Raw genomic sequence first — 23,817 nt, forward strand, 5'->3', positions numbered from 1 at the left:
ACCAAGGGAGCAAAAGGGGTGGGGCTCCTAGGAAGGGTAAACAAAAAGAAAAAGTCAAAACAACCACCCATTTATGATTTAACAACAATCCAGAGCAAAATTGTTAGTGGGCCAAATCCAACCCAAAAATGTCATGGTCCTTCCTACGAAAAGTCAAAAACAATATCAACAACCATATCATAAAAATGATTGTTTAAACTGTCGATATTGTTGAGGAAGCCATCAACATAATTGAAATTGACATTTCACTTTGTTATTGGTAAATCGATAGCTTACTATTATATATTTATTTGATTAAATTGATTAATAATGTTTTGATATTTATGTGAGTATAGTAAAAGAAAATTAAAATTAAATTATAAGGTGATTTTTTTTGAATAATTTTTTGATATTTATGTGAATATAATAAAAAAAATTGAAATTAAATTATATGGTGATTTTTTTTGAACCTCAGGATAACCCGCATTCGATATAATCTCTGCCACAGCCTCTGCACTAGTGAGAATGTAAACCGTACTAGCAAATTCTATGTGACAGACTTGACGCGAAAGACATTAAAGGGAGATTGATCCCGTATCATCCAACCCGAAGGACTTACAAGGTGATATTTACTCTAGAGAAATTAAAAGGAAAGGGTATAAGATAAAATGGGATAGAGGGACGGACTATATATCCCGCGCCCCTATGTGATGTTTTCAACAAAAAGTATTTTTGAACGAATTGGGTTACTAAAGTAAACTCTAAACGTGCGTCACTTTCTTGTGCACGTTATCATTAACCAGTACTCGCCGGCCGGCCGGTGACGACTTCAATTCTTGCTGAAAGTATTTACCTGTAGTTGTGTGTGATAAGTCAATTTTCTTGAAAGTTCCATAGATATTTTATATGATTTTCTGTATCTTTATTTCTGTGATCGTGATTATGGTGAATTATTGATAGATTGAGTTATTGTATCAAGAAAATGGGGAACAAGCGAGTGATGCTACCGGCGAGTGAAGTTGACTTGACGGCGGTGAAGTACATACCGGAGAATATTCAAGGTTTCAATTATGTGTATCTTGATGTGATATACACTACAATTTTGTATTGTTTCGATTAAATTAATGCAATTTTTTCTTTGAAGCTCCACATTTGACTGGTTTCTGGTTCAAGTTCTTTCTGAACCTGGCTGAAGTACCGGGTATTGGATCTTTGATTATGAATCGCCTCAAGAATGATAACAAATTCGACGAGGTTTGTTTCTTGATATTGTATTTGTATGCAATTTACTTCTTGTTGTGAGTATGTATGGAATGGTTAAATAAAGACTGAAGAAGATTTATTCATGAATGACAGAAGCTGAAGTACACCGTCATACCGGAGTGCCCTATGTTTAAACCCGAATTTCCTCCTCAAGGTTTATTCTTAAACTACGATATCAACTCTCTCTCGCAAAATCAATCAATTTAGATATTTCCATTAGCAATGAAATAGGAAGGTACTTCTTTTGTATTTTATCCTCCACTGACAAAATTGGTGGAATTAGCTCTTTCTTTTTTCTTGAATGAACGGATTTACAAGTCACAAGTAAATGGAACAAAGGGTAGACACAGATTTAAACACCCTGTGTATTCTTTTTTATTTATTTTGTACAATGTTCTCTTTATTGGAAAACTTAAGTGGTGGACAAAGATATGTGTTTAGAGTGGGTTAGAGTCACACATAGGTCTATTCCCGTGTATGGACTTGGGTAATGCACCCTCGTGAGGTAGCTTTTGTGGTTGAGTTAGGCCCAAGGTGTCATATATTTACAATCTTGGCAACCAAGTTCCGGATTCCAACAAAGGTGCTCTACTTGTAAGGCTGTGCTGTAGATATTGATGTTGATAAATCCTGTTAAAATTGATGGCATCAATATGGATGCAAAAGATGTATATAACCAGGCATTATATGTCAATGGTGACCTCCTTAGAAAAAAAAATTAAGAAAAGGATGCCAGTGTTGACATTGCCATGATGCAAAGTATTGTTGTATACTTGGTACTAATTCAGTTTGAATTTCCTGACTGTAGAGCCAGAACCTGCTGTTGTCAACATAGAAGAAGACGCGAAGCCTGAAGACCGGGTTGAACTGGCCTTGAAGTGTCTTCCAGAATATGATCCAGCTAGCAATTGGAGTGGTGATAAAACTGCATCATTCCGCTATTGGAAGATTCGTGATTATGCATATGCATACAGATCTAAGTTTACAACTCCATTGATGGCAAGACACTTCTATGGTTGCTTGGTTTTTGTTTCTGTCTTCTAATCTCTAGGATGAGAAGTTATTCCTTGTGTACAGGTTGCGGAGCGCTTCATCTCAGCTATTGAGGAGTTCAACAATAAGAATCCCGCAGCCCCACTATTAATTTCTTTTGACCCTGACGAAGTAAGAAAGCAAGCTGCTGCTTCTACACAAAGATTTGAACAAGGTATTCTGATATTTACATGTTTACCTTGCTGTATTCATCATTGAATGGTAAGTAAATAATACTCCAAAATTTATCGTACTTGCAAACTGTGCTCAGTCAAAATAATATTTTCATACTGTGGGGAATATGCAGGGAATCCACTCTCAATCTTGGATGGGATTTTCATGGCAATCAAAGACGACATAGATTGCTATTCTCACCCTTCAAAGGGTATGCATTTTAGTTTTCATCTTCGGCCTAGCCTTTTTTCCAAATTTAGTTATATGCTTGGTGCAAACAGGAGCAACTGCATGGATGCATGAGGTTCGTGAGGTAAAGAAGGATGCTGTTTCTGTGTCAAGATTACGAAGTTGTGGTGCAATTTTGGTTGGAAAGGCAAACATGCATGAGTTGGGCTTGGGCACTACTGGAAATAACGCAAACTATGGGTATGTAATTACGCATTCTTTTGTGGAAAGGCTGTGTACATGAAATGTTAAATTGCATTTAACCCTGTCTAAGGCAGTCCTCAGACATTTCCTTTCTGTTTTAAATGTAACACTAGCATTCTGATAGAAACCGAGGTTTTTTACTGGATAAAAGCAACAGAAAATACAAAGAGAGACAAAGTTACCTTATCAAAAAAAGAAAATACAAAGAGAGACAAGTATCTCGTATCTCGTGGAACAATAGAAAATACAAAGAGAGACAAGTATCTCGTATCTCTTAGAACAACCTTTTCTGCATATAAAAGATATATTAACACATGTCTACTTATTACTAGATCTCCTATTATATAATAGGTAATTATAACTACTTCATAACTATTTAGGATAAGGATAGATAACTTCTGGTAACCATAAGGAACTGCCAAATAACTCCTAATAACTGTAAGTAACCACTCAATGCTCCATGGGTGAAACCTCCTGGAATTTGAGAAGATGCAAATCATTATCTTCTCCTATCTTTCTTCGCTTCTTCCTCCTTGAATAAGTATGGAAGATATGTGCTTTATCACATTCCCAGTAACCTCTAACAATTGCTTCCTAAAATGTTTCTATCCTGAGGTGGTATACTCTAGAGTTGTTTATTAGTTGCTGCGAACATACTTTTGCTTCTCTGCCCTTTTTTTTGAGTTAAAAATCTGTGACAGGACTACACGAAACCCACACGATCCAGATAGGTACACCGGCGGGTCTTCCTCAGGCCCTGCAGCTATTGTGGCTTCGGGATTGTGTTCTGCTGCTTTGGGGACGGATGGAGGAGGTTGTACACCTTACACCATGTCAAACTGAAGAATCCACTTATTCAATCTTCAAAAAAAAAAGTATTTTATTGATGCTTGATTTAATGTGTAAGGACAGGTTCAGTTCGGATTCCTTCTTCCCTTTGTGGTGTTGTGGGATTGAAGTCAACATATGGTCGAACTGACATGACCGGGTGAGCTCATTCTACAGTTGTACATGTCGCTTATGATATATTTTTCTTGCTAACAGATCTTCCAACTGTATAGCCATTATTCTTGTTCCTCTTTCGTCAACCATCAATATTTCTTGCATTTATTCTGCATCTTCGTTTAGGAGCTTGTGGTTCATATATGCATGTGTATACATTAGTCTAGGATGTGCTTCAATCTTTTATGTATAGTGATGATAGACCATCTCAAATTGGATTTATTATCTCTCCAGTTCTTTGTATGAGTCAAAACAACGTTCACTTCACAATACCATTCCAGTACCCGAAAGATGGTATTATGATCATAAGTTATGCTATTTTCCATCTTACCACATTAATGTTGCCTCAAATCTTTATAAATCCAGTAAGGATACTTCCTGAGAAGCTTTATTTTGATGTAGCATCTCATAGGTTGCTTGCCTATGCTAAGGATTGGATATAAAACTTTAGCTATCAAGATAAAGAAATGAAGAAACTCTAGTTATTCATAATAAAATTTAGTTATCAAAGTAAATAATTGAATACGGAACTTATTTAGTTGTCAGGTTACATTTTATTAGTCCAAATTAATCTAAGATAATATGGATGTATATACCTTTGTCAATAATATGGAGATCATTATCAAGGACAGAGCTTGAAACTACTGTTGGTTGATTGCAAGAACTCCAAACTCAGTGAAGTTCCATAAGTTGTGACTGATTTTGATGCTTAAGCTTAGTACACAATTGGACTGTGGAATAGTGCCTCCAAACTTGTCAGAAAAGAATTCAACAGCCAAACAGTCTTCAATTATATGACAAATCCATATTGGATTTCTTAACTTGGAGAGATAAGTGATTTTGGTGAAATGATTAGTATTTCCACTTATGCATTGCCTTCAGTCAGTTTAATAGTATCAAACCTGTTATCATTTGTACCTTCTTATTATTAAGTCAGTTTTGGGAGCATAGACATTCAATCTTTATGGTGTTACGAATGATTCTTTTTTCATGTAATGGGAGAAAATTGTCTTTCGGGATGGGGCAGATTCACTATAGCGTCTGTTTTGTTTATCCAGGTCATTATGTGATGATGGAACAGTGGCAATTATTGGACCAATTGCTACAACAGTTGAGGACACCATACTTGTGTAAGTTGTCATGGGTTTGAATATGAGAATATGCGTGATCTTAAACATTTGTAGTAAATTAAACGAGCGTTGAAATTAGCTGGCCTAATTTTCCTCTTATAAATCTGCTTGCTGATGGTAAAGGATAAACTAAAAGAATCTTATTACTGAGGAAAGGAAATGAGAATGATAGAGCTTTGCATAATTGCATATAGATGTAGAATGATTATTCAACCATCTTGTCAGAGCACATAAAAGAACTAATGGTACAAGTGATGTAATGTTGTGTTTTTGTCATGTATGCCAAGGAACTATGTCAGGATGAGTCTTCCCGGACTTGTTAATGTAATTTACATGTACTCAACAAGTTATTGCTTTGATAGCTTTATTGGTCTCACTTTTTTTAGAAATATATTTCGGATCAAAATTACACTAGGAAATTGCAATGTGATTTGTTCATATCCATTACTTCATCAGGTATGCAGCAATTTTGGGGTCCTCTCCTGCTGATAGAATCTCTTTGAGACCGGTAACCATCCCAAAAGGATTATTCATCAGCACTTTTCTTAAACTCTGTATTTCTTTTGACTGTTCTGCTTTCTTCCTTTTCTTCATTGTAATACTTTGTAAAAGTACCTTCTGGTAAACAGGATAAACCTGAAACATCATGTACATGTTTAGAACATCTAAAAACCATGTTCTTAGTTTTAATCTCACCAGCAGACTCTAGATTCATTAAGATATCACATTCATCTTATTGATTTTGGACATCATGGTGGATCAAACGTTCTGTTTCTGTAATTTATCATCTCCCTCTATTTCTTTCAGTCCCTCCCCTGTGTACCTAATTTCTCTTCACAAGAGAGTTTGCAATCTGTGGAATCGCTGCGCCTTGGAAAATATACAGAGGTGACTAAACTTCTTCTCACTGAAATAGTTTTTGTATTTGGATATTTCTTTGATAATCTCATGTCATCATCCTTTTACAGTGGTTTAATGATGTCTTCTCAACTGATATATCTGACAAGTGCGGGAATGTTCTCAGTCGGCTATCAGAAAAGCATGGATGCAAAGTAATTCTATTACCATTACTATGTTCTTCATTGCTTTAGCTTGGACTTTGGCAGGTGTATCCTCTGGCTTTGGTTTAGAATTTCAGGAACCATTAGCTGACAATATTGTGAGAATCTGTCATTCAACATGTTTGTTAGTATGTCTAATATTTTTCTTTTATCTCATGGTTGAAGACGGTAGAAATTGTAATACCAGAGTTGCATGAGATGCGCTTAGCTCATGTTGTTTCTATTGGATCTGAATCATTATGCGCACTGAATCCAGACTGTTATGATGGGTACACACTTTTTGTTTGAATATTCTATTATCAAATGTCTTCTTAATAGATCTCAATGTCTTGTTGGGAGCAGCTTCAATTTTTTTCCTGATATCATCTTGGTTCTGTTTTCTTGTTTTTTTGTCTTCAGGAAAGGAGAGAGATTGACATATGATACTCGCACCAATCTGGCACTTTTTCGTTCATTTACAGCAGCAGACTATGTTGCTGCTCAGCGGCTTAGGTGAGACATAATGTTTCTTAAGCTACCTAAAGTACAACAACCTAATCTTAGTCACGAATTTGCTTCAGAATCCAACTGAGAACCGTTTTATTGGTTTAGAAATACGGTGGCAACTGAAATGACTTAAAGCGTCAGATAATTGTAGCTTACCATAGGTTGGATTTTACACTTTATTAGATGCCAAAACTTTTAAGTTGATAATTTTGGAAAGCTGATACAATGCTGTTGAAAGAAGTCAGTTATGTTCCAAACCAAGTATATGACTTGATAAGATTGACGGAATGTTTAACATCCTGAAAGACTGAAAGTAGTGCTTTATACAAGAAACATGATTGACATAACTCTTGTCTGGGTTGTTGCAGGCGGAGGTTAATGTATTTCCATATGGAGATTTTCAAGAGGGTGGATATCATTGTGACACCAACGACTGGGTATGTCAAGGAAGTTTCGGGAAAGTGTGGAATTAACTTTCATATCCTTCACCAAGGCTTACTCTATTCCTGTTATTGAGCATATTTTCTCACGTTTCCATGTGCCTACATTTAATCACTCATCTTTTCAAACTATTTCCCTGTTCGGTTTTTCCTGCTCTTTTTTGTTTCCCCCCTTCTATGGTTGGTGGGACTTCTGTGCCTGATATAATATTCTTAGAAATGAAAGTGGTCATGTGACTGACTTGTTAATGTAGATACCTAAAACATTAAATGGCAAGTCCAGTATGTGTAGAGGGTAGATTAGTTTGTTGATACATGTCAAAGTTAGATATATGACATACTGAACTTGTGTGCATAGGCAGTTAATTGTTTTGTTGGAATGAATGCAGCAATGTTCCTAAACTTATCTCTGCTACTTCCGTCTTTTTCAGCATGACAGCACCCATAATTCCACCAGGTGCTCTTAAAGTTGGGGAGACTAATTTGCAAGTTACAGGTTTTTCCCTTCACTCACCCCTTTCCAGATATCAACTATGGAGTTAGTTGAAACACATATACTGTTTCTCTACTATTCTCGGACAGCTTGCTGTTTTGAAGTTTCAGGTTAGATTTCTATTCATGTGATGATTACTTTCAGGAAATCTTATGCGGTTCATTATAACGGCAAATCTTCTGGGACTTCCTGCTGTTACTGTCCCTGTAAGTTGTCTCACCTTTCTCCTCTACCCAGGGTAGTTAGTTGACCGATGGTCATTCAGGAATTGATACTCTTTTTAACCATTTTGGAGGGACGTAAAGGCGAGATTGTATCTCACGGATCTGCATTTTGGTTTATCAGTCTTAGGGGATGGGTTTGCATACAATTAAATTGTCTATTGAAAAAGTCCCTGCACTAATGTTTTTCAAGGGTTTGTAGATTTTATCCCAAGATAGTTTTCACAAAAAAAGTAGCAATTGGCATGAAAGCGAAAATAATAATAATAATAATATATGTATATATATATTCCAAAAAGCTTTATCCCCTCCAGAAGCATATTTTAGTCTAGATCTTCCTTCAAATGATCCATAATGTAGGATTTGTTTGTCACATTCAGAATGAGGTATATTCATCTAGTACAACAATGGTAGTTATCGCTATCTCATATCGATGAGTTACATGCTCAGGTTGGTTATGACAAGCAAGGGCTTCCCATAGGTATACAACTCATTGGCCGACCCTGGTGTGAAGCTTCCATTTTGCGCTTGGCTGCTGCAATTGAGGTAATTGACCATTCAACCAAAATAAATGAGAGCAACTATGATTCATTCAAAGCGTCAAATGACCCCTATGTAGAAATGACTTCCAATACCAACACATAACATTGCTCCTTTTCAGGAAACTTGTGCTGAGCCCAAGAAGAAGCCACTGCAATATTATGACATTCTGAAAGGGAACTAGAAATCAAAACTTACGCCTGCAGGTAAACAGTAATGTGAATCATGAAGCTTTAAGAAGATGTGGATTCATTTATCAAGATTTTGGTGATTCATAGAAACCATCTTGAAAATTGAATGTACTGAGTTTGAGGTACCACTTTATGAAATAAACGCTGATCAAAAGATTTTGGCTAGACCATTTGAAATGCAAATAGAATCCAGAAACAGGTGAATGCCCGCATAGTTGCAGTGAAAGGGGTTAATGAAATGGTTAAACCTTGTATAGGAACATTTTGTTCCTAACCCCCATATTTAATGAAATGGTTAAACCTTTATATAGGAATATTTTGTTCCTAACCCCCATAATTAATCTCGAAAGGGAGAGAATAAGGACACAAATTTCTAATAGACCTCGTATCAGCTGAAAGAAATCATGTAGCATAAGCCGAGACATTCTCTTGGCTCCTCTGTCGGCATCTGAATTCTGATAGAACGAGAGAGTCGTAGAAACTAATAGTTGCCACATTCTTCATTTACATCAGAGTGAGCACCTTCTTACTCGCGAAGTTAGTAACTGCATCTTTTGCTGGGTGACATGTATTCAGTGATTGATCAAATATAAATGATGTACAACACAAGAGGCTAACGAGAAAAAGGTAATGTGTGCCAAATAAGATCACAACTGTTTTACCTTCAGTTCACAAGCACCATGATGGGCTGTAGAATTGATCATATACTTGGCTTTTACTTTATCAAGCAACTATGACAACTGGGAAAAAATAATCCATATGGTAGTGCCTTGTGCAAGCAGTCCCAGACTATGGTGAGTTTGTCAGCAACAAAAACAACAACAGAACTCTGCATGCAAACACAATGGTTTTTGACAAATATCGGAGAATTTTTTTACTGAATCTTAAATGAGAAATAGCAAAGATATATCTAAAAAATGTTTTTTTTTTATTGATTGAGATGTTCATATAACTTCTATAGGATACATGGGATACAAAATTCTTAAGTCATGAATTCAAGTCTCACCATCACCCATTAAAAAAGAATTTCATATAATCTGGCAACTCATTTGATAAATCATTTGCCGAGAGAGACGGGGTAAAGAAAGAAATTTGTTTCCAAATTTAATTAAGGGTGTCCAAGAATAATGGTTGTAGCTGTCAAAAAATATTGTGCTATTTAGGGTTTGAACCCAAAACATTTTTACTCCAATAGACACCTATTACCACTACACCAAAGGCATAACTTTTGTTAAGGGTGCCCAACTTTAAATATATATTCTTTAAATGTAGAATTTGACATATAAATAAAACATATTTTTTCAAAGGCTCTAGCTACGCCCCTGATTCGCCCCATAGTATAATTATTATGAAAAATGATCTATTATAATTATTTACAAATTGAATAAAAAAATTATCTTTTCAAATTACTCCTTAGTATAATTATTATGGAAAATGATCTATTATGAGTCTATGACTTGACTACTAACAAATTGAATAGGAAAAAAAAAATACTGTTTCAAATCTCGTGTAAAAGTAAAAGATCAAATCTCTCATAAAAAAATTTATCATTTAACAAATTTATCTCTCTTTATATTAATTTCTTCATATAATTAAAAATATAACTTATTTAATAAATACTTTAAAAAATCAATATGAAGAAGAAAAAATGTGTCAAGTCAAAATTTGAATTATATTTATTTTAATAAAGGTTTAAAAGATGATTAGAAAAAAATTAAAATAAGGAAAAATAAGTGTGTAATATCATAAACCGAAAAGTGAGTTTTATAAAAGAAACCTGAAATTATCCCAAAATAATAATTGGTGGGTATGTAAAGTCGATAATACCTCATAGTATTTGAAATGGTTCTTCAGTGTCATGTTTAGAGGAGATCAGAAATGGCGTCGAAGCTAACTCCAAAGCTCTTCTCATGGCTGATTCTGCCGACGTTGCTTCTCATTTTCCTCTACTCTTTATCCCTTCCTCTTTATGCTCCTACTTCTCCAAAACCCAAAATTCCCATCTCACCTTCTTGTAATCTCTTCAAAGGCAAGTGGGTCAGCGACCCGAATCGCAGACCCATTTATGATGAGTCCTGCCCCTTTCACAGGAACGCCTGGAACTGTCTAAGAAACCAAAGAGAGAACATGGGTCGGATCAATTCTTGGAAATGGATGCCCGACAAGTGTGATTTAACTCGGATCGACCCAGTTGGGTTCTTGGGTTCAATGAGGAACAAGAATATTGGATTTGTTGGAGATTCGTTGAATGAGAATTTCTTGGTTTCGTTTTTGTGTACTCTTAGAGTGGCTGATTCATCTGCAAAGAAATGGAAGAGAAAGGGTGCTTGGAGAGGAGCCTATTTTCCAAAGTTCAACGTTACCGTGGGTTATCATCGTGCTGTTTTGCTTGCGAAATATGAGTGAGCACATTGTTTTGTTCTTTTACCTTGTTTTGATATTGCAATATATTCCTTGGATTCTTGTTATAAATTGTGTTGTTTAGTAGCAAATGCAAAAAATAGTTTTGATATTGTGTTATTTAGTGCAAAGATTAGTTTTGATATTGTGTTGTTTAGTAGCAAATGACAATCTTTTACTAGATATTATTGAGTTTGCACCTAATCATGGTTGCTTATCAACACTAAAAGTTGGAGAATTCATGGCTGTACTGTGAGTTGTGGATCTAAGTTGTGGTTCCCTATATTTATATATTGATTATACAAAATAATGGCTGAGCAACTCCTGATTTGAAGATCATTTCCTACCCACAGCTTATTTTGAATTCTAGTTCTTCCGAGAATAATTTTTGAAGGAAGGAGCTTTGGAAGGCTAGGATTCATAGTGCAATTTTCTAAGAAAAAGTCTGTTCATTCCAGGATGTTTGTAGCATTAATTTACTTTTGCTACTTGAGTTTTCATATGCTTGTATTGGCTAATTTAGAAAGTCATATTGTACAATGAATTGGAGCTTTTAACTTGAAACTCTTTGTTGTATGAGTTATAACCTGTTGTCTGGTTGAGTGCTCAAGTGGATAATAGAGCTTGAATCATGGCTAGCTTCAGTTTCTGATATCATGAAGGGATTTTGTCACTAGAAGAGTGTAGGTTAGCTTCTTGATCCGGCTGTTGCTCCTCAATTTTCTTGTAAGAAATCTGCTGACCATTTTAATTTTCGAAAAAGTTCTCATTCTGTCTGGTTAATTACGCTAACAGAAGTGAAAACTGTATCCTGTATACCATTTGCATTTCAAAGTTTGTCCTCATTCTTGAATGTTGCCAAAGTTGGATATCAGTCTGAAGTATGATGTGAGTTTTCTTTGAGTCATAATCTTACTTGCTCATTACTGATTAATTAAGGTGGCAGCCAAAACAGCTAGATGACTCCAACCAAGATGGATTGAAGGGAAGATATCGAGTAGATGTTGATATTCCAGCAGATGATTGGGCTCATATTGGTGCCTTTTACAATGTTCTAGTCTTCAACACTGGTCATTGGTAATTTTATTTTATCTTGATAAAGTGGTCATTGGTAATTTTATGTGCCTTGTTGCTGTTTTTGCACATTAGTTGATATGTCTATCACTTATGTGGTCCAAATAGAATGACCACTTCTCTTTCTCTGTTGATTGTGAAATATTGTCATTTTTGTTCAAAGTTTTCTTACATAATATGTTAACAAATTGAATAAAGCATCTGGATGACAGTGGGTTGTTGAGTGAAAATATTAACATCAACTACCTGCCCAACCTTGCAAACACATCACCCCATATGGATGGAATCTTCAGCCACCTTTGGATGCTATGCTAACCACCTACCTGTACCGCTATTGAAACTTGCAAAGTTCTAAAATTTATTCAAAGACATAAAGGTCTGAGCTCCCATCTATCTTCAATAGCATCTCACATTAATCCTAGAAAATAAAAATAAAAATTGATATGTTGCCAAAAAAACAAATTTTGCCATATTAAGTAGAAAAATGTCCGTGTTTTTTAAGTGGAAGGTGTTATCTTTGTTCTTTTAGATGTGAGTGTAGTGGGGAAGAAATTGAAGTTCCAGTGGAGAATGAGCTAGGTAGATCAGCTGGTAATTTGTTGTGTGCAGCAACTTTGGACTGTTAATGATTCCAATTGTGTTTCTTGATAAAACTAAATGATTCTCACTGTGTTTGTTCAAACTTAATAGCTAGTATTCCTGTAATCACAGGTCGGGCTACATTTGAGAATAAACGAACTAAGACTACTGTATGATTTTTCTCCTCCTGTAGACACATTGGTATTTGGTACACATCTAATCCTGGAAAAATGATGGTTCAATTTTATGTGTTATTTACTTTTTCTTGTTGCTGGGGGAAGAGGGGAAAGAGGCCCAGTGGGAGGGGGGAAGCATCATCTTCTGCTCTTGGTTTCTGTATTCCTGACATGACATTTCAAATTATTTCACCGCATCTAGTTATTAACATATTATCTCAAACTCCTTTGGTTTTAATGGTTATCAATATCTACTAGGTGGGGCTTTGACAAATTCCCTAAAGAGACACCTCTTGTTTTCTACAAGGCAGGGCAACTGATTCAACCTCCATTGGAGATGTTTGATGGACTTAAGGTTGTTCTCGAGAATATGATTGCGTTCATAGAAAAAGAATTACCAGAGGAAACACTTAAATTTTGGCGCTTGCAATCACCAAGGCACTTTCAGGGTGGTGATTGGAATCAAAATGGTAGTTGCACAGTGGATGGACCCCTTGATGAACTTCAGGTATGCACTTTTTGGTAAATTTGAAATTTTCACTTTCCAAAGGTAATCAACTTGGTTAGTTACTAACAGAGTTTCCCCTTGCATACTAATAGAAATCACTTGAAGATGCATCGCTTAGGCTAAAATCTTATGTCAGGAAAGTTGAAAAATATGGATAATTTGTTAAATAGTTTAGGCATTTAGCAAGGATTTGCCTCCTAAGAAAGCTTATTTTGTCTAACAATTGATACAGAAGTATATAACTTAACATGTTTGTAATCTAATAAGTGATTTCCTACGGATAGAAAAAAGTGTTAGTTCCCAAATTTACATTTTCTCAGACAATTAGGTTCCCTGTATACTTTTTTGACAAATTATAGGGACTATTATGCACTAGAAAGTTTATTACAGTAAGTAGTGACAAGTTTTCTGAAGAAAATCTTACTGATACCTGAACAGCTTGACCTGTGGTTTGATCCCAGATATAATGGGGTTAACAAAGAAGCAAGGCGACTAAATCATCTGATCGAAGAGGTCTTAAAAGGCACAACTATCAGAAGCCTCGATCTGACTCACTTGAGTGAGTTCAGGGCAGATGCCCATCCTGCAATTTGGTTGGGGAAAAAGGATGCAGTGTCGGTCTGGGGTCAAGACTGTATGCACTGGTGCCTTCCTGGTGTTCCAGATACATGGGTTGATATCTTGGCTCAGCTAATCACTCCTCATATTTTGGAGACAGGGTGATCATTATAGATGGTTGCAAAGCTTCCGTGAATCATTTGCAACTGAGCTCCTGATACATCAAGATGTGGGCTTTTTTGACAACAATCACAAACTTGCTGATCTGAAGGAGATGGTAGAACCAGTTCATTATTTTGTGTTCTTTCCCTTACATTCTTTCTATCATTTGGAGGGGTAGGGGTTGGAGATTTCACCTTTGAGATTGCTTAGCCATGTTCCAGGGGCTTTGGTTAGAGATGTTTTCTGGTGCTTGTTCTTGGGAGGAAAAGTGGAGGCTGATTATAAGCCAAAAGGCCTAGAGTTTATACTAAGATTTTTTTTTCTTTTTCCTTTTCAGTTTTCACCTCATACCTCAGTAGGATTTGTTCCCCACTTAGAAACTTTGTAGAACATGTATAAACATTGCTATATATTTTTATTTTTTTCCTTTTTTGTTTCCGTAGTGTTGTCTCTTCTTTTTCACATTTTGTGTTTTTGGGTGGAGGAGGTATAATGTATTATTATAATCGTGTGAATTGTAAAAAAAGATTTGTTCAAGTTGCCCGATAATAATCTGTTCTTTTTGCTGAAAATGGCTTTAGTTTTTTGTCAATTCTCCCAGTTACTCTTCGTTTTCTTTTTTACTGTAAATATTTAACTACATTTTATATGTTGTGGAATTCTCTTTTTGCTTTTCTGCAATAAAATTGGTTTGCTACTCGTAAGTACTCAAACGTCAAAAATTTATGAATTGGGATACTCCATGAAATTGGTTCAGTACTACAAATGGCCGAATAAATAATTTTAGAATATTCCTTAATTACCAAACAAACCCTAAAATCTGTTTGTCAAATTTTGAATAATATTCTGAACTGTAAAAGATAAAATTAAAGACCAGACAAAAATTATAGACTACTGGAAACAGAGGCAGTCGGTGCAAAAACTTTAACACTAGAAGCACGCAAGCGAACCCCTAGAGTCCTAATAATCACATAAATCGAAATCTTAAAAATCCCAAAACATCAACGCAAATCCTCTCTCCATGGCTTTGAGAATTCATCTTCTTTACCCAAATCGTTTTCCTTCACAATTCACAAAGTCCCAAACCAATTGGGTCCCTTCTATGTATACCTTCAAGAATCAACCCAAGTTTCACAAAGTCTCGTGCACCAACAACGACGACATGAGCGATATAGACCTGGCCTCAGATTTTGCAACAGAGGTTGGAAAGATGAACACCCAGATGATACAGAAAGAGGAAGCGTTGAAGAAAAGCAAAGAGCTTTTGTTCGTTGAGTTTTGCAACTACACGGGCTTGAAATCGGAGGAAATGAAGAAGAAATGGAAGAAATTCAGTGAAGAGGAACAATGGGTTTTGATTAAAAGTTTTGTTTTAGAATGGGGTGCCCATTTTCATCCATTATCTGCTAGGTCTGTTAAAGAATTAGTTGATGAGTACTTGGTTGAAAACACTTCTGAGTTCACTTCTTCTTCTTTTTTCCCTGGTCTCAAAAAATTGATGGGATTTTCAGGGGATGATAATGAATAGATTGGATTTCAGTTTCCCTTATTGACTTCTAGCTTTAAATATTTCTGCTTTTGTTTTGTTAAATTAAACAGAATGGGAATTTGTTTCCTTCAATTTGGAAAGATGCCAAAACATCTTATATATGCTAGAGTTGATGTAATTCCCCACTTTTTTTTAGCCAAAGTAGAAATCAAAAGGAAGTAACAGACAGAAAGAAGTTGAGACAGTAAAGTGAGAAGCTTCACAAAGCCCTCATGAACTTGATGTATTATGAATACTCCTCTGGAATCAACAAATGGATATATACTCTTCTGTAAGAAATACAACTGCAACTATGGCAGACTTTCCCGCAATCTGAGGGAATCCCTCGTGTAATGTTGGCTACCTATGGCCTAAAAAAAAAGAATTTCATCGTGTTCTGTGTACTTCAATTTGATACAGTTAAAACTAGCAAACTGTCAGGGAAGGATCTGAAACGATGATCATTCCTGATTGAACTTTGCTGAACGTTATTGACCTTTTCTAGCTGAATGGCAAAAGAACCTCAAGAGGAATGCTTTTGATTTTGTTCTATCTTGGCTCGTACTTTCTCTTCCAATACAGAAATCTCTGTATCAAGACCAAATATTCTGTTAAGGGCGTGCATATTTTCAAGTATTTCACTCAAAGTTCGGTTTTCTGCTCCATCGCATTTCAGATGCTGCATTGGTCCGTGTAGCAGCTTGTTTACTATCCCTAAACTGAGATCATAGATGGCCTTCTTCTTGTTTTGGGGGATATCATCACCCATCTTAGACAAACATTTGTCAACCTCAGCAGACCTAATTCTTTCAGCATATGCCCTGAGCTTTTTTATAGTTGGAACGGTCTCAAGGGAGTCTTTAAGTGCTTCAAATTGTTTCACTTCCTCAGCAATGATGGTCTCAGCTTCCATTTTCTTCCGCAACCGATCCTCCTTATTAGCTTCCACAACCTCTTTAAGATCATCCACATTGTAAACACCTGCACCTTCAAGTTCTGCGACACTAGGCTCCACATTCCGAGGAACAGAAATATCGATAAATAGCCTCCGGCACCCATCTTCAGAGTTCACAGAAGGGAGAGCTTGAACACTCTCCTTTATGAATAAAGGAGCTTTCGAAGCAGTGCAGGTGAATATTACATCAGACTGAGCAGCACATGCTAACAATTCTGAGAAAGGTTTGTATACTATATCAGCATCCATCAACTCCTCACGGATGGCAGCAACTCTGTCCTCTGTCCTGTTAACGACAATCATCTTTTTACACCCTTTAGCAACCAAATGTCTGATCACAAGCTTTCCCATCTTGCCAGCTCCAACAATTAACACACGAGCCGTAGAAGAAGAATACTCTGGAAGTTTCAGCAGAGCAAGCTCAACCGCCGCTGAACTGACTGATACTGATCCGCTGGAGATATTGGTCTCAGTTCTTACCCTCTTACCAGTTGTGATTGCACGCTTAAATAGCTCACTTATTTTCCTACCAAAGCCAGGGACCCCCTGTCCATTCTTAACAACCTGCTTGACCTGTGCAAGAATTTGACCTTCTCCCAGGACTAGGGAATCTAGTCCAGCAGCTACTTCAAACAGGTGTTGTGTGGCATCTTGATTGTATAGCAAAAACCGGTGTTGGCATAGCTCTGTAACTGGAACTCCACTAAACTGCCAAACAAAGATATTTGTGTCAAAAAAGGTTTGCATATAAAGTACAACAAAAAGTGAACATTATAGCATAGGGCTGTATTTCTTTGAAATCAGGTAGTTAGACCTTTGCAATGACGTTAATGAGCAGGGGAACCAAAGCACAGTAAAATAAACACAATTCCTTCCCAAATGTAGAAATACAGTGTATAAATGGAACAGCAAGTCAAAATCTTTTGTTTATCATTCAATTGTATCTTTCATGATGGAGAATACGCATGGTAATTCCTAAGCCTTTGAAACCAAGATGAATTTGTTCAAATCTTACTGCAAGCGACATAGGGTAGATGATGCTCATTAGAGTTTAATGCAGTTTTTATATGACAGTGTTGCTAGTTTATCACACGGGTTTAAGATGTTAGTCAACAAAAGGAAACATTATGCAGATAAATGATGCTTGAAGAAACAATTACCTTAGACATCCACTCAGTCACTTCTTTAATTCCACGATTTTGGGCAAGCGCCAGAACATATATTTCAATTCTGTTACAAGTACTCAATACAGCAGCTTCCTCTATATGATTCAAGGAACACAGTTCGCGAATTGCTTGAGGCCATTGTGCTTCTGGGATAGAAACTTTTTCCCGCACTTCAACTGGTGCTGTGTGAATGTTAAGTCCAATAACCATGATGCTGCTACTCTCCTTTGTATATCCTGGCACGAAAAAGTTTCCTATGTTAGACTACCTTCTTTCTCAAACATCTTAAGTAAACTCGAACTATCCAACCGCGTATCAATCAATGAACTACAATCCCCAATTAACTAGGGTCAATAATTGAATCACAGAACTCTAGCTAAAACATCATAACTTCCTAGTAAATTTAGAACCTCAATACCACAGATTATAGTTCAATCAAGGTCACAGACTTGAGATTAGAAAAATATCACAAAACTCTAGCTAAAATACCAAAACTTCAAGAGAAAAAAAAAAAGAAAGAGGCATACGATCAGCAGCAGATGTTTTGAGAAGTTCCAAAGCAGAAAGACTCGATGTTCTAGATTCCTTTTTGCCATTTTTCACCACCGAGTTGGATGATAACTCACATTTAGGGCTCAACGAATGCGATCTCGTCCAATATACTAACGGCTTAATTCTTCGACGACTCCCAAAAAATCTAACTTGATGATCCACAGAAGGAGAAGACGACGAAGAACAAGACGTAGAACTTAAATAATCACAATTGAAACTGCCACCTGTCATAAAGCTACTCGCAACCGCCATTGAAACACAATTTGTAGAAAACAGCAATAGCGGCAATGGCGAGAGAGCTCCGAAACCCAGATTTGTAATCGAAATTCGGAACAGGTGACAGAATGGAATAGGTATGGAGGTGATGGGTTTGGTATAAAAAAAAACTTTGGTGAGTGGTGGGCTAATATAATTAGGCAATTTTATTTATTTGGACGGAATCGACGATAATAATGGTGGAATAGTAAGACAGTGGTTGGTGATTATTGACTTTTCGAGAATGCTTATTTATAGTTTGGGGTTTTTCGATTATACATATTCCATATACGCGTTGGTTCCACACTCCAAAATTTAATAGGATTAGGAATTGGTCCAATCGTGACTACATTTAGGAACGTGTTAATAATTGCAAATGGTGGTTCCTTTTTTGACTTGGATTTGGAATTGGCACCATATTGGATTAGATTTCAAAGTACGTAAATAGAGTATTAAATCATGTTATTTTTTATTTTATTTAATTATTAAAGGTTGTTTAGTGCATAAAGTGTTCTACGTTACAAGAATTTTAAAAAAGATTTATATTTCAAGAAATGTGAGATAAATAATCTATTATAATGCAAGTATTAATATATATTTTCACGGCTCAAATATGTGACCTACATATCACACGAAGATAGTATTTAGGAATTTATTAAAAGTTGCCCGATGCATATAGCACTCTCGTTAGCAGGTTTTGAAGAAGTGTTGCATCCCAAAAGGTGTGATATAAACAATTTATCATAATGCATACATTAATTACTATTTCCACTATCTGAATCACTAACCTACATATTACACTTGGGACAATATTTGGAAATATTTTCACGTCCAATAATTATTAAATTATTACCTCACCTGTCTTTTTATAAATCACTTTTGAGGCATGAGTTTGACAATTGATAATCATCGGTTTGAATTTGAATAAAAAAATAGCAAATCCATTTCAAAGTTTTAAAAGCATATTAATGAAGAAGCTTCTTTTTTGTTGAACTATTCCATCTGATCCATTCGGATTGTTGCGGTACAGTGATTAAAAAAAAAGTACAGATAATTAGCATGCATTCTCATTTAGACTTGTAATTCGTTATGAATTATGATAATTAGATCTCAAAGTCAAAATGATATTTTTTTCAGCGTTGTAGGCCCAGAAATTTTGATAATAGAAGGAATTCTTCTAAACCTTTGATTGGACAAAGTCAACTTGAAATTAAATAACACATTATATTGCTAACACAACTGCTGCTCAACAAATCTATATATTAATATAAAGTAGGAACATAAGCCCGCTGATGTGGCACCCTTTATATCCCAGGAATCACATTTATATTTTTTATTTTTTTATTTTTTACTTTTTTTCTCTCATTTTTCTATTTATCTAATTTAATTTAACTTAATATTTAACAGTTTATACGTCATTAAAGAAAAAAGTAATGGTTAATTAATGCAGCCCTTAACCCTTGCATGAAAAATTTCAAACGACATCCTAATAATTAAATTAATTAAATTTCAGCTTTTCGTCAATCTCTTTTATTATAACAACATTTGTTACACTTTCATTTTTGGTTGCCAAGTATTAATATTAAGTAGGAATAATATTGATCTTTTTTAACATTGTAATTCTATACTTATGATACATAGAATGATAACATGGCTTCAAGCAGGATGCTTACTTTTGTGTGTGAGTATTTTTTATTTTGGTTGTTTTATATTATCTAATCTCTCAAAGTCTTAACATTTTGATTTTGATACTTCTCTATGACTAACATTTCTATTTACCTTTATTTAATTATGAAATTTTTGGCTTTTGTTTCAATAACTTCTCTCTTCAAATTTTATTTCAGTAAAAGCCTTTTAACTATTCTGATCATATTGTAAGACTTACTAAATCATTGTAATTACTACTATGAACTATCATGCCTCTTCAACTATAAAAGTACCTAACCAAAACAAATGTCAAACGTTTTCTTGAAAAGGCAAAAGACACACATAAGAGAATAATTTTTTTCGGAAGATAAAGCTATAGATAAAATGTCCTTTCATAATATGGATTAGAATAGCACTTGCACTTAATGCGATGCACAATATCTAAAGCCTACAAATAAATAATTAAAAAGGTGCCCTTCTATTCAATGAGTTTTAGGTACATTTGAAAATGTGAATAAAAATTTATCTATCATTAACGAAATATATATGGAATTCGAGTTTTGAAAGTTTTTTTTTTTTTTTTATAAAAGCACTACATTTTTTATTAATGAACTTTCAACATTGTAAATTCGAATTAGTCATAGAGATAATTTTAGTATGAATTAAATATAAATTAATTGATCAATAAATTTTGATATCAAATAATTAGTAAAGAATAATGTCTATTAATTCTATCAGTAAATTTCATGTGTTTTTGCTTCACATATAAGAAATGAAAAGGTGTGTCGATAAGTATTCCTAACTATGTTCTTATTAGTGTATATCTTCACTTTCTTACTCACTCTTTCCACCTAATTTGGACTCTTGAAGAGTTCGTTGTAATCTTAATTTAGCAATAGTTATAAGTTATAACAAAGGAATGATTATTGAATTGTCACTTTTATTATTGTACAACCATTAATTTTAATACCACTCTTGTAACTATTCCGTCAATTTGTAGTATTCCATTTTTCATCCTTACATATATGTTTATTTACAAAGATAAGAAATTGTAGTTTAGTTTATTATTTGTTTCATTTTTATGTTGATCAATTGCAGCTAATGAAATAGATTGAAACCAAGGCAATTTCATGAAAGGGTTTTAATAGTACTCTCTTTAGGGAGATGAATGATTGTTCTCTATTCACTTTATCAAACATTTCATTTAATATTTAAGAAATTAAATGAAATTCCATCCATATGTGTAATGCTACTTAGAAGATTCTTTTAACGAGATTATTGAGTTTCTTTAAGGGACAAATAAGTCCATACATATCATTGAGATATTTAATAGGTTAAAAGAAGTATTACAATAAAACTAAAATAAGAGAATTATAATATCGTAAATTTTAAGAGGCGAGTGTTATAAATCAAATTCAAAGAAAAGCGTATGAAATTATCCCCTTTTTCATTCATAGATCTATTATATTTATGCTAATTTGCATGTTAGTTCTATATTTTATGCATTTACGTTAGAGAATAACATAATTTTAGTGAAAGTAAACTCTAAGCTCATCCTTGCACCAATGAGTAAACCTTTGATTTATTTATCTACTATTAAATGTATATATTCCTTCATTTTTTTTTTCTTTTTTTCTGTTAAATCTATTATTTTAATTTTTATTACCATGTCATAACTCTATAAAAGAACGCATTCAAATGGATACTAAATTCCTAAATTTTCAATTATGACAACTCTAACACAAAATAATATATATATTAGATGGTACTAAACGATTCCTTTGTTTCTGTTTGGTTGATAAAATCAATATCCCAGGAATTTAACTCAAAATATATTACAAATATAAGTATTAGAATTTGTAATATAATTTATTTGAAGATCGAAAAAATCATTAAAAACATTAATAATATCATAATTTTATTTAAGAAAAACAAAAAAATATTTAAAATATTTCATAAAAAAATTTTATACCACGCGTAGTGCGGCTTAGTTTCCTAGTATTATACTAAAAAAAGGAAAAAATTTAGAATAATGTTTGGTGTCTTTGAAGAACATAACTTCATCACACATAGATTTTGGCAAAATTTTGTTAGCATTAAGTGTATATATAAAAAATCAATATTATATATGATTAGACATGCATTTTGTTACTCAATAATAATTTACATTAATTATTTTTATATTTAAGTTATTATATTTTTAAAAAATCGTGTAACGCGCGAGTCGTATACTAGTTTGAAGATAATCCGAAAATCTTCTTAATTAAATGCACATAATAAATAAAATAAAGGATAAATAATGGTAATGTCCGTAGATACTGTCATAAAAGGTTAAACTGTGGTATCAATTAACGGGCGACCCGTCCTGTAACATCAAAAAAAAAAAAATGAAAAAAAAAGAACACCAGAAAAGATTTAAAAATTTAATGGTTTTTTTTTTTCTAATGGTGTTTTATCCACATAAATATGATCAGATATTCCAGAATATAGATAAAGTCAGTTAGCTGGAATTTGTGAAGCTGTACAGCGACGGTTGGAGCCTGGAGGATCTTCAACACACAATTAACTGAATATATGTGTTGAGAGTAAGCAAAAAAATATCATTTCCATGGACTCTCAGATTCTAAAATTTTCGCCAATTATTCCTTCAAGAAATTTCATTTTCAACTCCAAAAAAGCAGTTCACATTCATGGCCTGTCCAATACCCGATTCAGGGTTGCAGCAGCAGGGTCCGTTCAGAAGTCAGAGGAGGAATGGCGTGCCGTTCTCTCCCCTGACCAATTCCGGATTTTGAGGCAGAAAGGCACAGAGTATGTATCCTGCCGTATAATTTTTATTTCTTCTTTCTTCTATCTGTCGTTGCGCGTATCTGTTTAGGCAATACCAATTGGTCAGGATTATGACACAGTTGTTGCTATAATATTAGGCTTGATAAAATAATTCTGCATTTTGTTCCGGGATTATTATCTCTTATTTCTCCTATCAAATGACCCCTTAGTCAAAGACTAACAAAGCAGGCAAGCAAAAAAAGGAATATTGCTGATTATTATAGTTATGTTGTGTGAATAAAAAAGTGATTAGAATCCCTGATTTTTACTTGACAGGAATCAAGGGAGTGGAGAGTATAACAAGTTTTTTGGTGTAGGCACCTACCTCTGTGCTGGTTGTGGCACTCCACTCTACAGATCCGCAACCAAATTCAACTCACCCTGTGGCTGGCCTTCTTTTTATGAGGGTCTCCCTGGTGCCATAAATCGCAATGTGAGCTTCTTTCCAATCACACTAGCTACATTCGTATGTGACTTTTCACTTTCCAAATATTCTTAGATTGTTTTACCCCAACTCTTTTGGTGACTTGAACTCCCAACTTCTTTATTAGAAATTGAGTGCTCCATCAATCTCACTTCTAATGCTAGAGTTGCTATAATTACAAAAAGTTTTCCTTGACATTTTTGAGTTGTTTTGCATGATTTTTCAGCCAGACCCAGATGGCATAAGGATGGAGATAACTTGTGCTGCTTGTGGAGGCCATCTTGGTCATGTTTTTAAAGGTGAATGGTTTCGTACCCCAACAAATGAACGCCATTGTGTCAACAGTATATCCCTCAAGTTCAAACCACCGCAATTTTCTTAATGCCTATATATAATTTTCACATATATATATTCGTCCTGACTATGTACAACTTTGATCTAATAGTCCATTCTTTCATGTAGCTTAGCAACTTCCTGGTAGTCGGTGTATTAGGTGGAAAGGTAAAGTGATATTTTGTTTGTAATTATGATCTGTATATGCTTGATGATTTTATTGAAGA

The 23,817-nt window shown here is 34.6% G+C and overlaps 6 protein-coding genes across 6 annotated transcripts; 5 read left to right on the forward strand and 1 right to left on the reverse strand.

Annotated features, from left to right (window-relative positions):
- Window positions 1-818: 818 nt before the first annotated feature.
- Window positions 819-2,302, forward strand: LOC125815855 (fatty acid amide hydrolase-like). Its single transcript, XM_049495419.1, has 5 exons — window positions 819-837; window positions 940-1,040; window positions 1,124-1,233; window positions 1,336-1,396; window positions 2,051-2,302. The coding sequence occupies exons 2-5, from the start codon at window positions 962-964 to the stop codon at window positions 2,284-2,286; spliced, it is 486 nt and encodes a 161-aa protein (XP_049351376.1). The 5' UTR covers window positions 819-837; window positions 940-961; the 3' UTR covers window positions 2,287-2,302.
- On the forward strand, window positions 2,299-8,586 carry LOC125815037 (fatty acid amide hydrolase-like; the record flags this gene model as incomplete). Its single annotated transcript, XM_049494444.1, has 16 exons — window positions 2,299-2,449; window positions 2,582-2,659; window positions 2,730-2,877; window positions 3,582-3,694; window positions 3,793-3,868; window positions 4,941-5,012; window positions 5,469-5,520; window positions 5,820-5,900; window positions 5,981-6,064; window positions 6,239-6,342; window positions 6,473-6,565; window positions 6,928-6,996; window positions 7,431-7,495; window positions 7,637-7,698; window positions 8,164-8,259; window positions 8,375-8,586. Coding segments are annotated over 16 exons (1,407 nt in total), but the record flags the coding sequence as incomplete, so codon positions are not given.
- Window positions 8,587-10,280: 1,694 nt separating this feature from the next.
- Window positions 10,281-14,084, forward strand: LOC125816461 (protein trichome birefringence-like 12). The gene is made up of 4 exons (XM_049496071.1): window positions 10,281-10,846; window positions 11,784-11,921; window positions 12,932-13,181; window positions 13,620-14,084. Exons 1-4 carry the CDS (start codon window positions 10,323-10,325, stop codon window positions 13,902-13,904), a joined length of 1,197 nt encoding a protein of 398 aa, XP_049352028.1. The 5' UTR covers window positions 10,281-10,322; the 3' UTR covers window positions 13,905-14,084.
- Window positions 14,085-14,898: 814 nt separating this feature from the next.
- Window positions 14,899-15,450, forward strand: LOC125815726 (uncharacterized). The gene has a single exon (XM_049495272.1). It carries the CDS (start codon window positions 14,923-14,925, stop codon window positions 15,427-15,429), a length of 507 nt encoding a protein of 168 aa, XP_049351229.1. The 5' UTR covers window positions 14,899-14,922; the 3' UTR covers window positions 15,430-15,450.
- A 253-nt stretch (window positions 15,451-15,703) lies between these two features.
- On the reverse strand, window positions 15,704-18,480 carry LOC125816152 (glutamyl-tRNA reductase 1, chloroplastic-like). The gene is made up of 3 exons (XM_049495745.1): window positions 18,078-18,480; window positions 17,545-17,786; window positions 15,704-17,092 (listed from the first exon to the last, which is right to left on the reverse strand). The coding sequence occupies exons 1-3, from the start codon at window positions 18,352-18,354 to the stop codon at window positions 15,953-15,955; spliced, it is 1,659 nt and encodes a 552-aa protein (XP_049351702.1). The 5' UTR covers window positions 18,355-18,480; the 3' UTR covers window positions 15,704-15,952.
- A 4,083-nt stretch (window positions 18,481-22,563) lies between these two features.
- Window positions 22,564-23,741, forward strand: LOC125815721 (peptide methionine sulfoxide reductase B5-like). The gene is made up of 3 exons (XM_049495265.1): window positions 22,564-22,815; window positions 23,110-23,266; window positions 23,484-23,741. The coding sequence occupies exons 1-3, from the start codon at window positions 22,613-22,615 to the stop codon at window positions 23,637-23,639; spliced, it is 516 nt and encodes a 171-aa protein (XP_049351222.1). The 5' UTR covers window positions 22,564-22,612; the 3' UTR covers window positions 23,640-23,741.
- The last annotated feature ends 76 nt before the right edge of the window (window positions 23,742-23,817 follow it).

This window comes from Solanum verrucosum, unplaced genomic scaffold (assembly GCF_900185275.1).
Source record: "Solanum verrucosum unplaced genomic scaffold, falcon-dt-bn FXZP01000261.1, whole genome shotgun sequence".
Taxonomy (NCBI): domain Eukaryota; kingdom Viridiplantae; phylum Streptophyta; class Magnoliopsida; order Solanales; family Solanaceae; genus Solanum; species Solanum verrucosum.

What these genes read in the sequence shown, in the direction of transcription:
- LOC125815726 (XM_049495272.1), top strand. Translation starts at nt 14,923, where the DNA reads ATGGCTTTGAGAATTCATCTTCTTTACCCAAATCGTTTTCCTTCACAA.
- LOC125815721 (XM_049495265.1), top strand. Translation starts at nt 22,613, where the DNA reads ATGGACTCTCAGATTCTAAAATTTTCGCCAATTATTCCTTCAAGAAAT. An exon ending in TTGAGGCAGAAAGGCACAGA is followed by an intron (nt 22,816 to 23,109) that starts GTATGTATCCTG and finishes TTTACTTGACAG; the next exon opens with GAATCAAGGGAGTGGAGAGT. An exon ending in CTGGTGCCATAAATCGCAAT is followed by an intron (nt 23,267 to 23,483) that starts GTGAGCTTCTTT and finishes ATGATTTTTCAG; the next exon opens with CCAGACCCAGATGGCATAAG.
- LOC125816152 (XM_049495745.1), bottom strand. Translation starts at nt 18,354, where the DNA reads ATGGCGGTTGCGAGTAGCTTTATGACAGGTGGCAGTTTCAATTGTGAT. An exon ending in CAAAACATCTGCTGCTGATC is followed by an intron (nt 17,787 to 18,077) that starts GTATGCCTCTTT and finishes TTTTCGTGCCAG; the next exon opens with GATATACAAAGGAGAGTAGC. An exon ending in TGACTGAGTGGATGTCTAAG is followed by an intron (nt 17,093 to 17,544) that starts GTAATTGTTTCT and finishes TTTGTTTGGCAG; the next exon opens with TTTAGTGGAGTTCCAGTTAC.
- LOC125816461 (XM_049496071.1), top strand. Translation starts at nt 10,323, where the DNA reads ATGGCGTCGAAGCTAACTCCAAAGCTCTTCTCATGGCTGATTCTGCCG. An exon ending in GTCTTCAACACTGGTCATTG is followed by an intron (nt 11,922 to 12,931) that starts GTAATTTTATTT and finishes AATATCTACTAG; the next exon opens with GTGGGGCTTTGACAAATTCC. An exon ending in GACCCCTTGATGAACTTCAG is followed by an intron (nt 13,182 to 13,619) that starts GTATGCACTTTT and finishes ATACCTGAACAG; the next exon opens with CTTGACCTGTGGTTTGATCC.
- LOC125815855 (XM_049495419.1), top strand. Translation starts at nt 962, where the DNA reads ATGGGGAACAAGCGAGTGATGCTACCGGCGAGTGAAGTTGACTTGACG. An exon ending in CATACCGGAGAATATTCAAG is followed by an intron (nt 1,041 to 1,123) that starts GTTTCAATTATG and finishes TTTTCTTTGAAG; the next exon opens with CTCCACATTTGACTGGTTTC. An exon ending in ATGATAACAAATTCGACGAG is followed by an intron (nt 1,234 to 1,335) that starts GTTTGTTTCTTG and finishes CATGAATGACAG; the next exon opens with AAGCTGAAGTACACCGTCAT.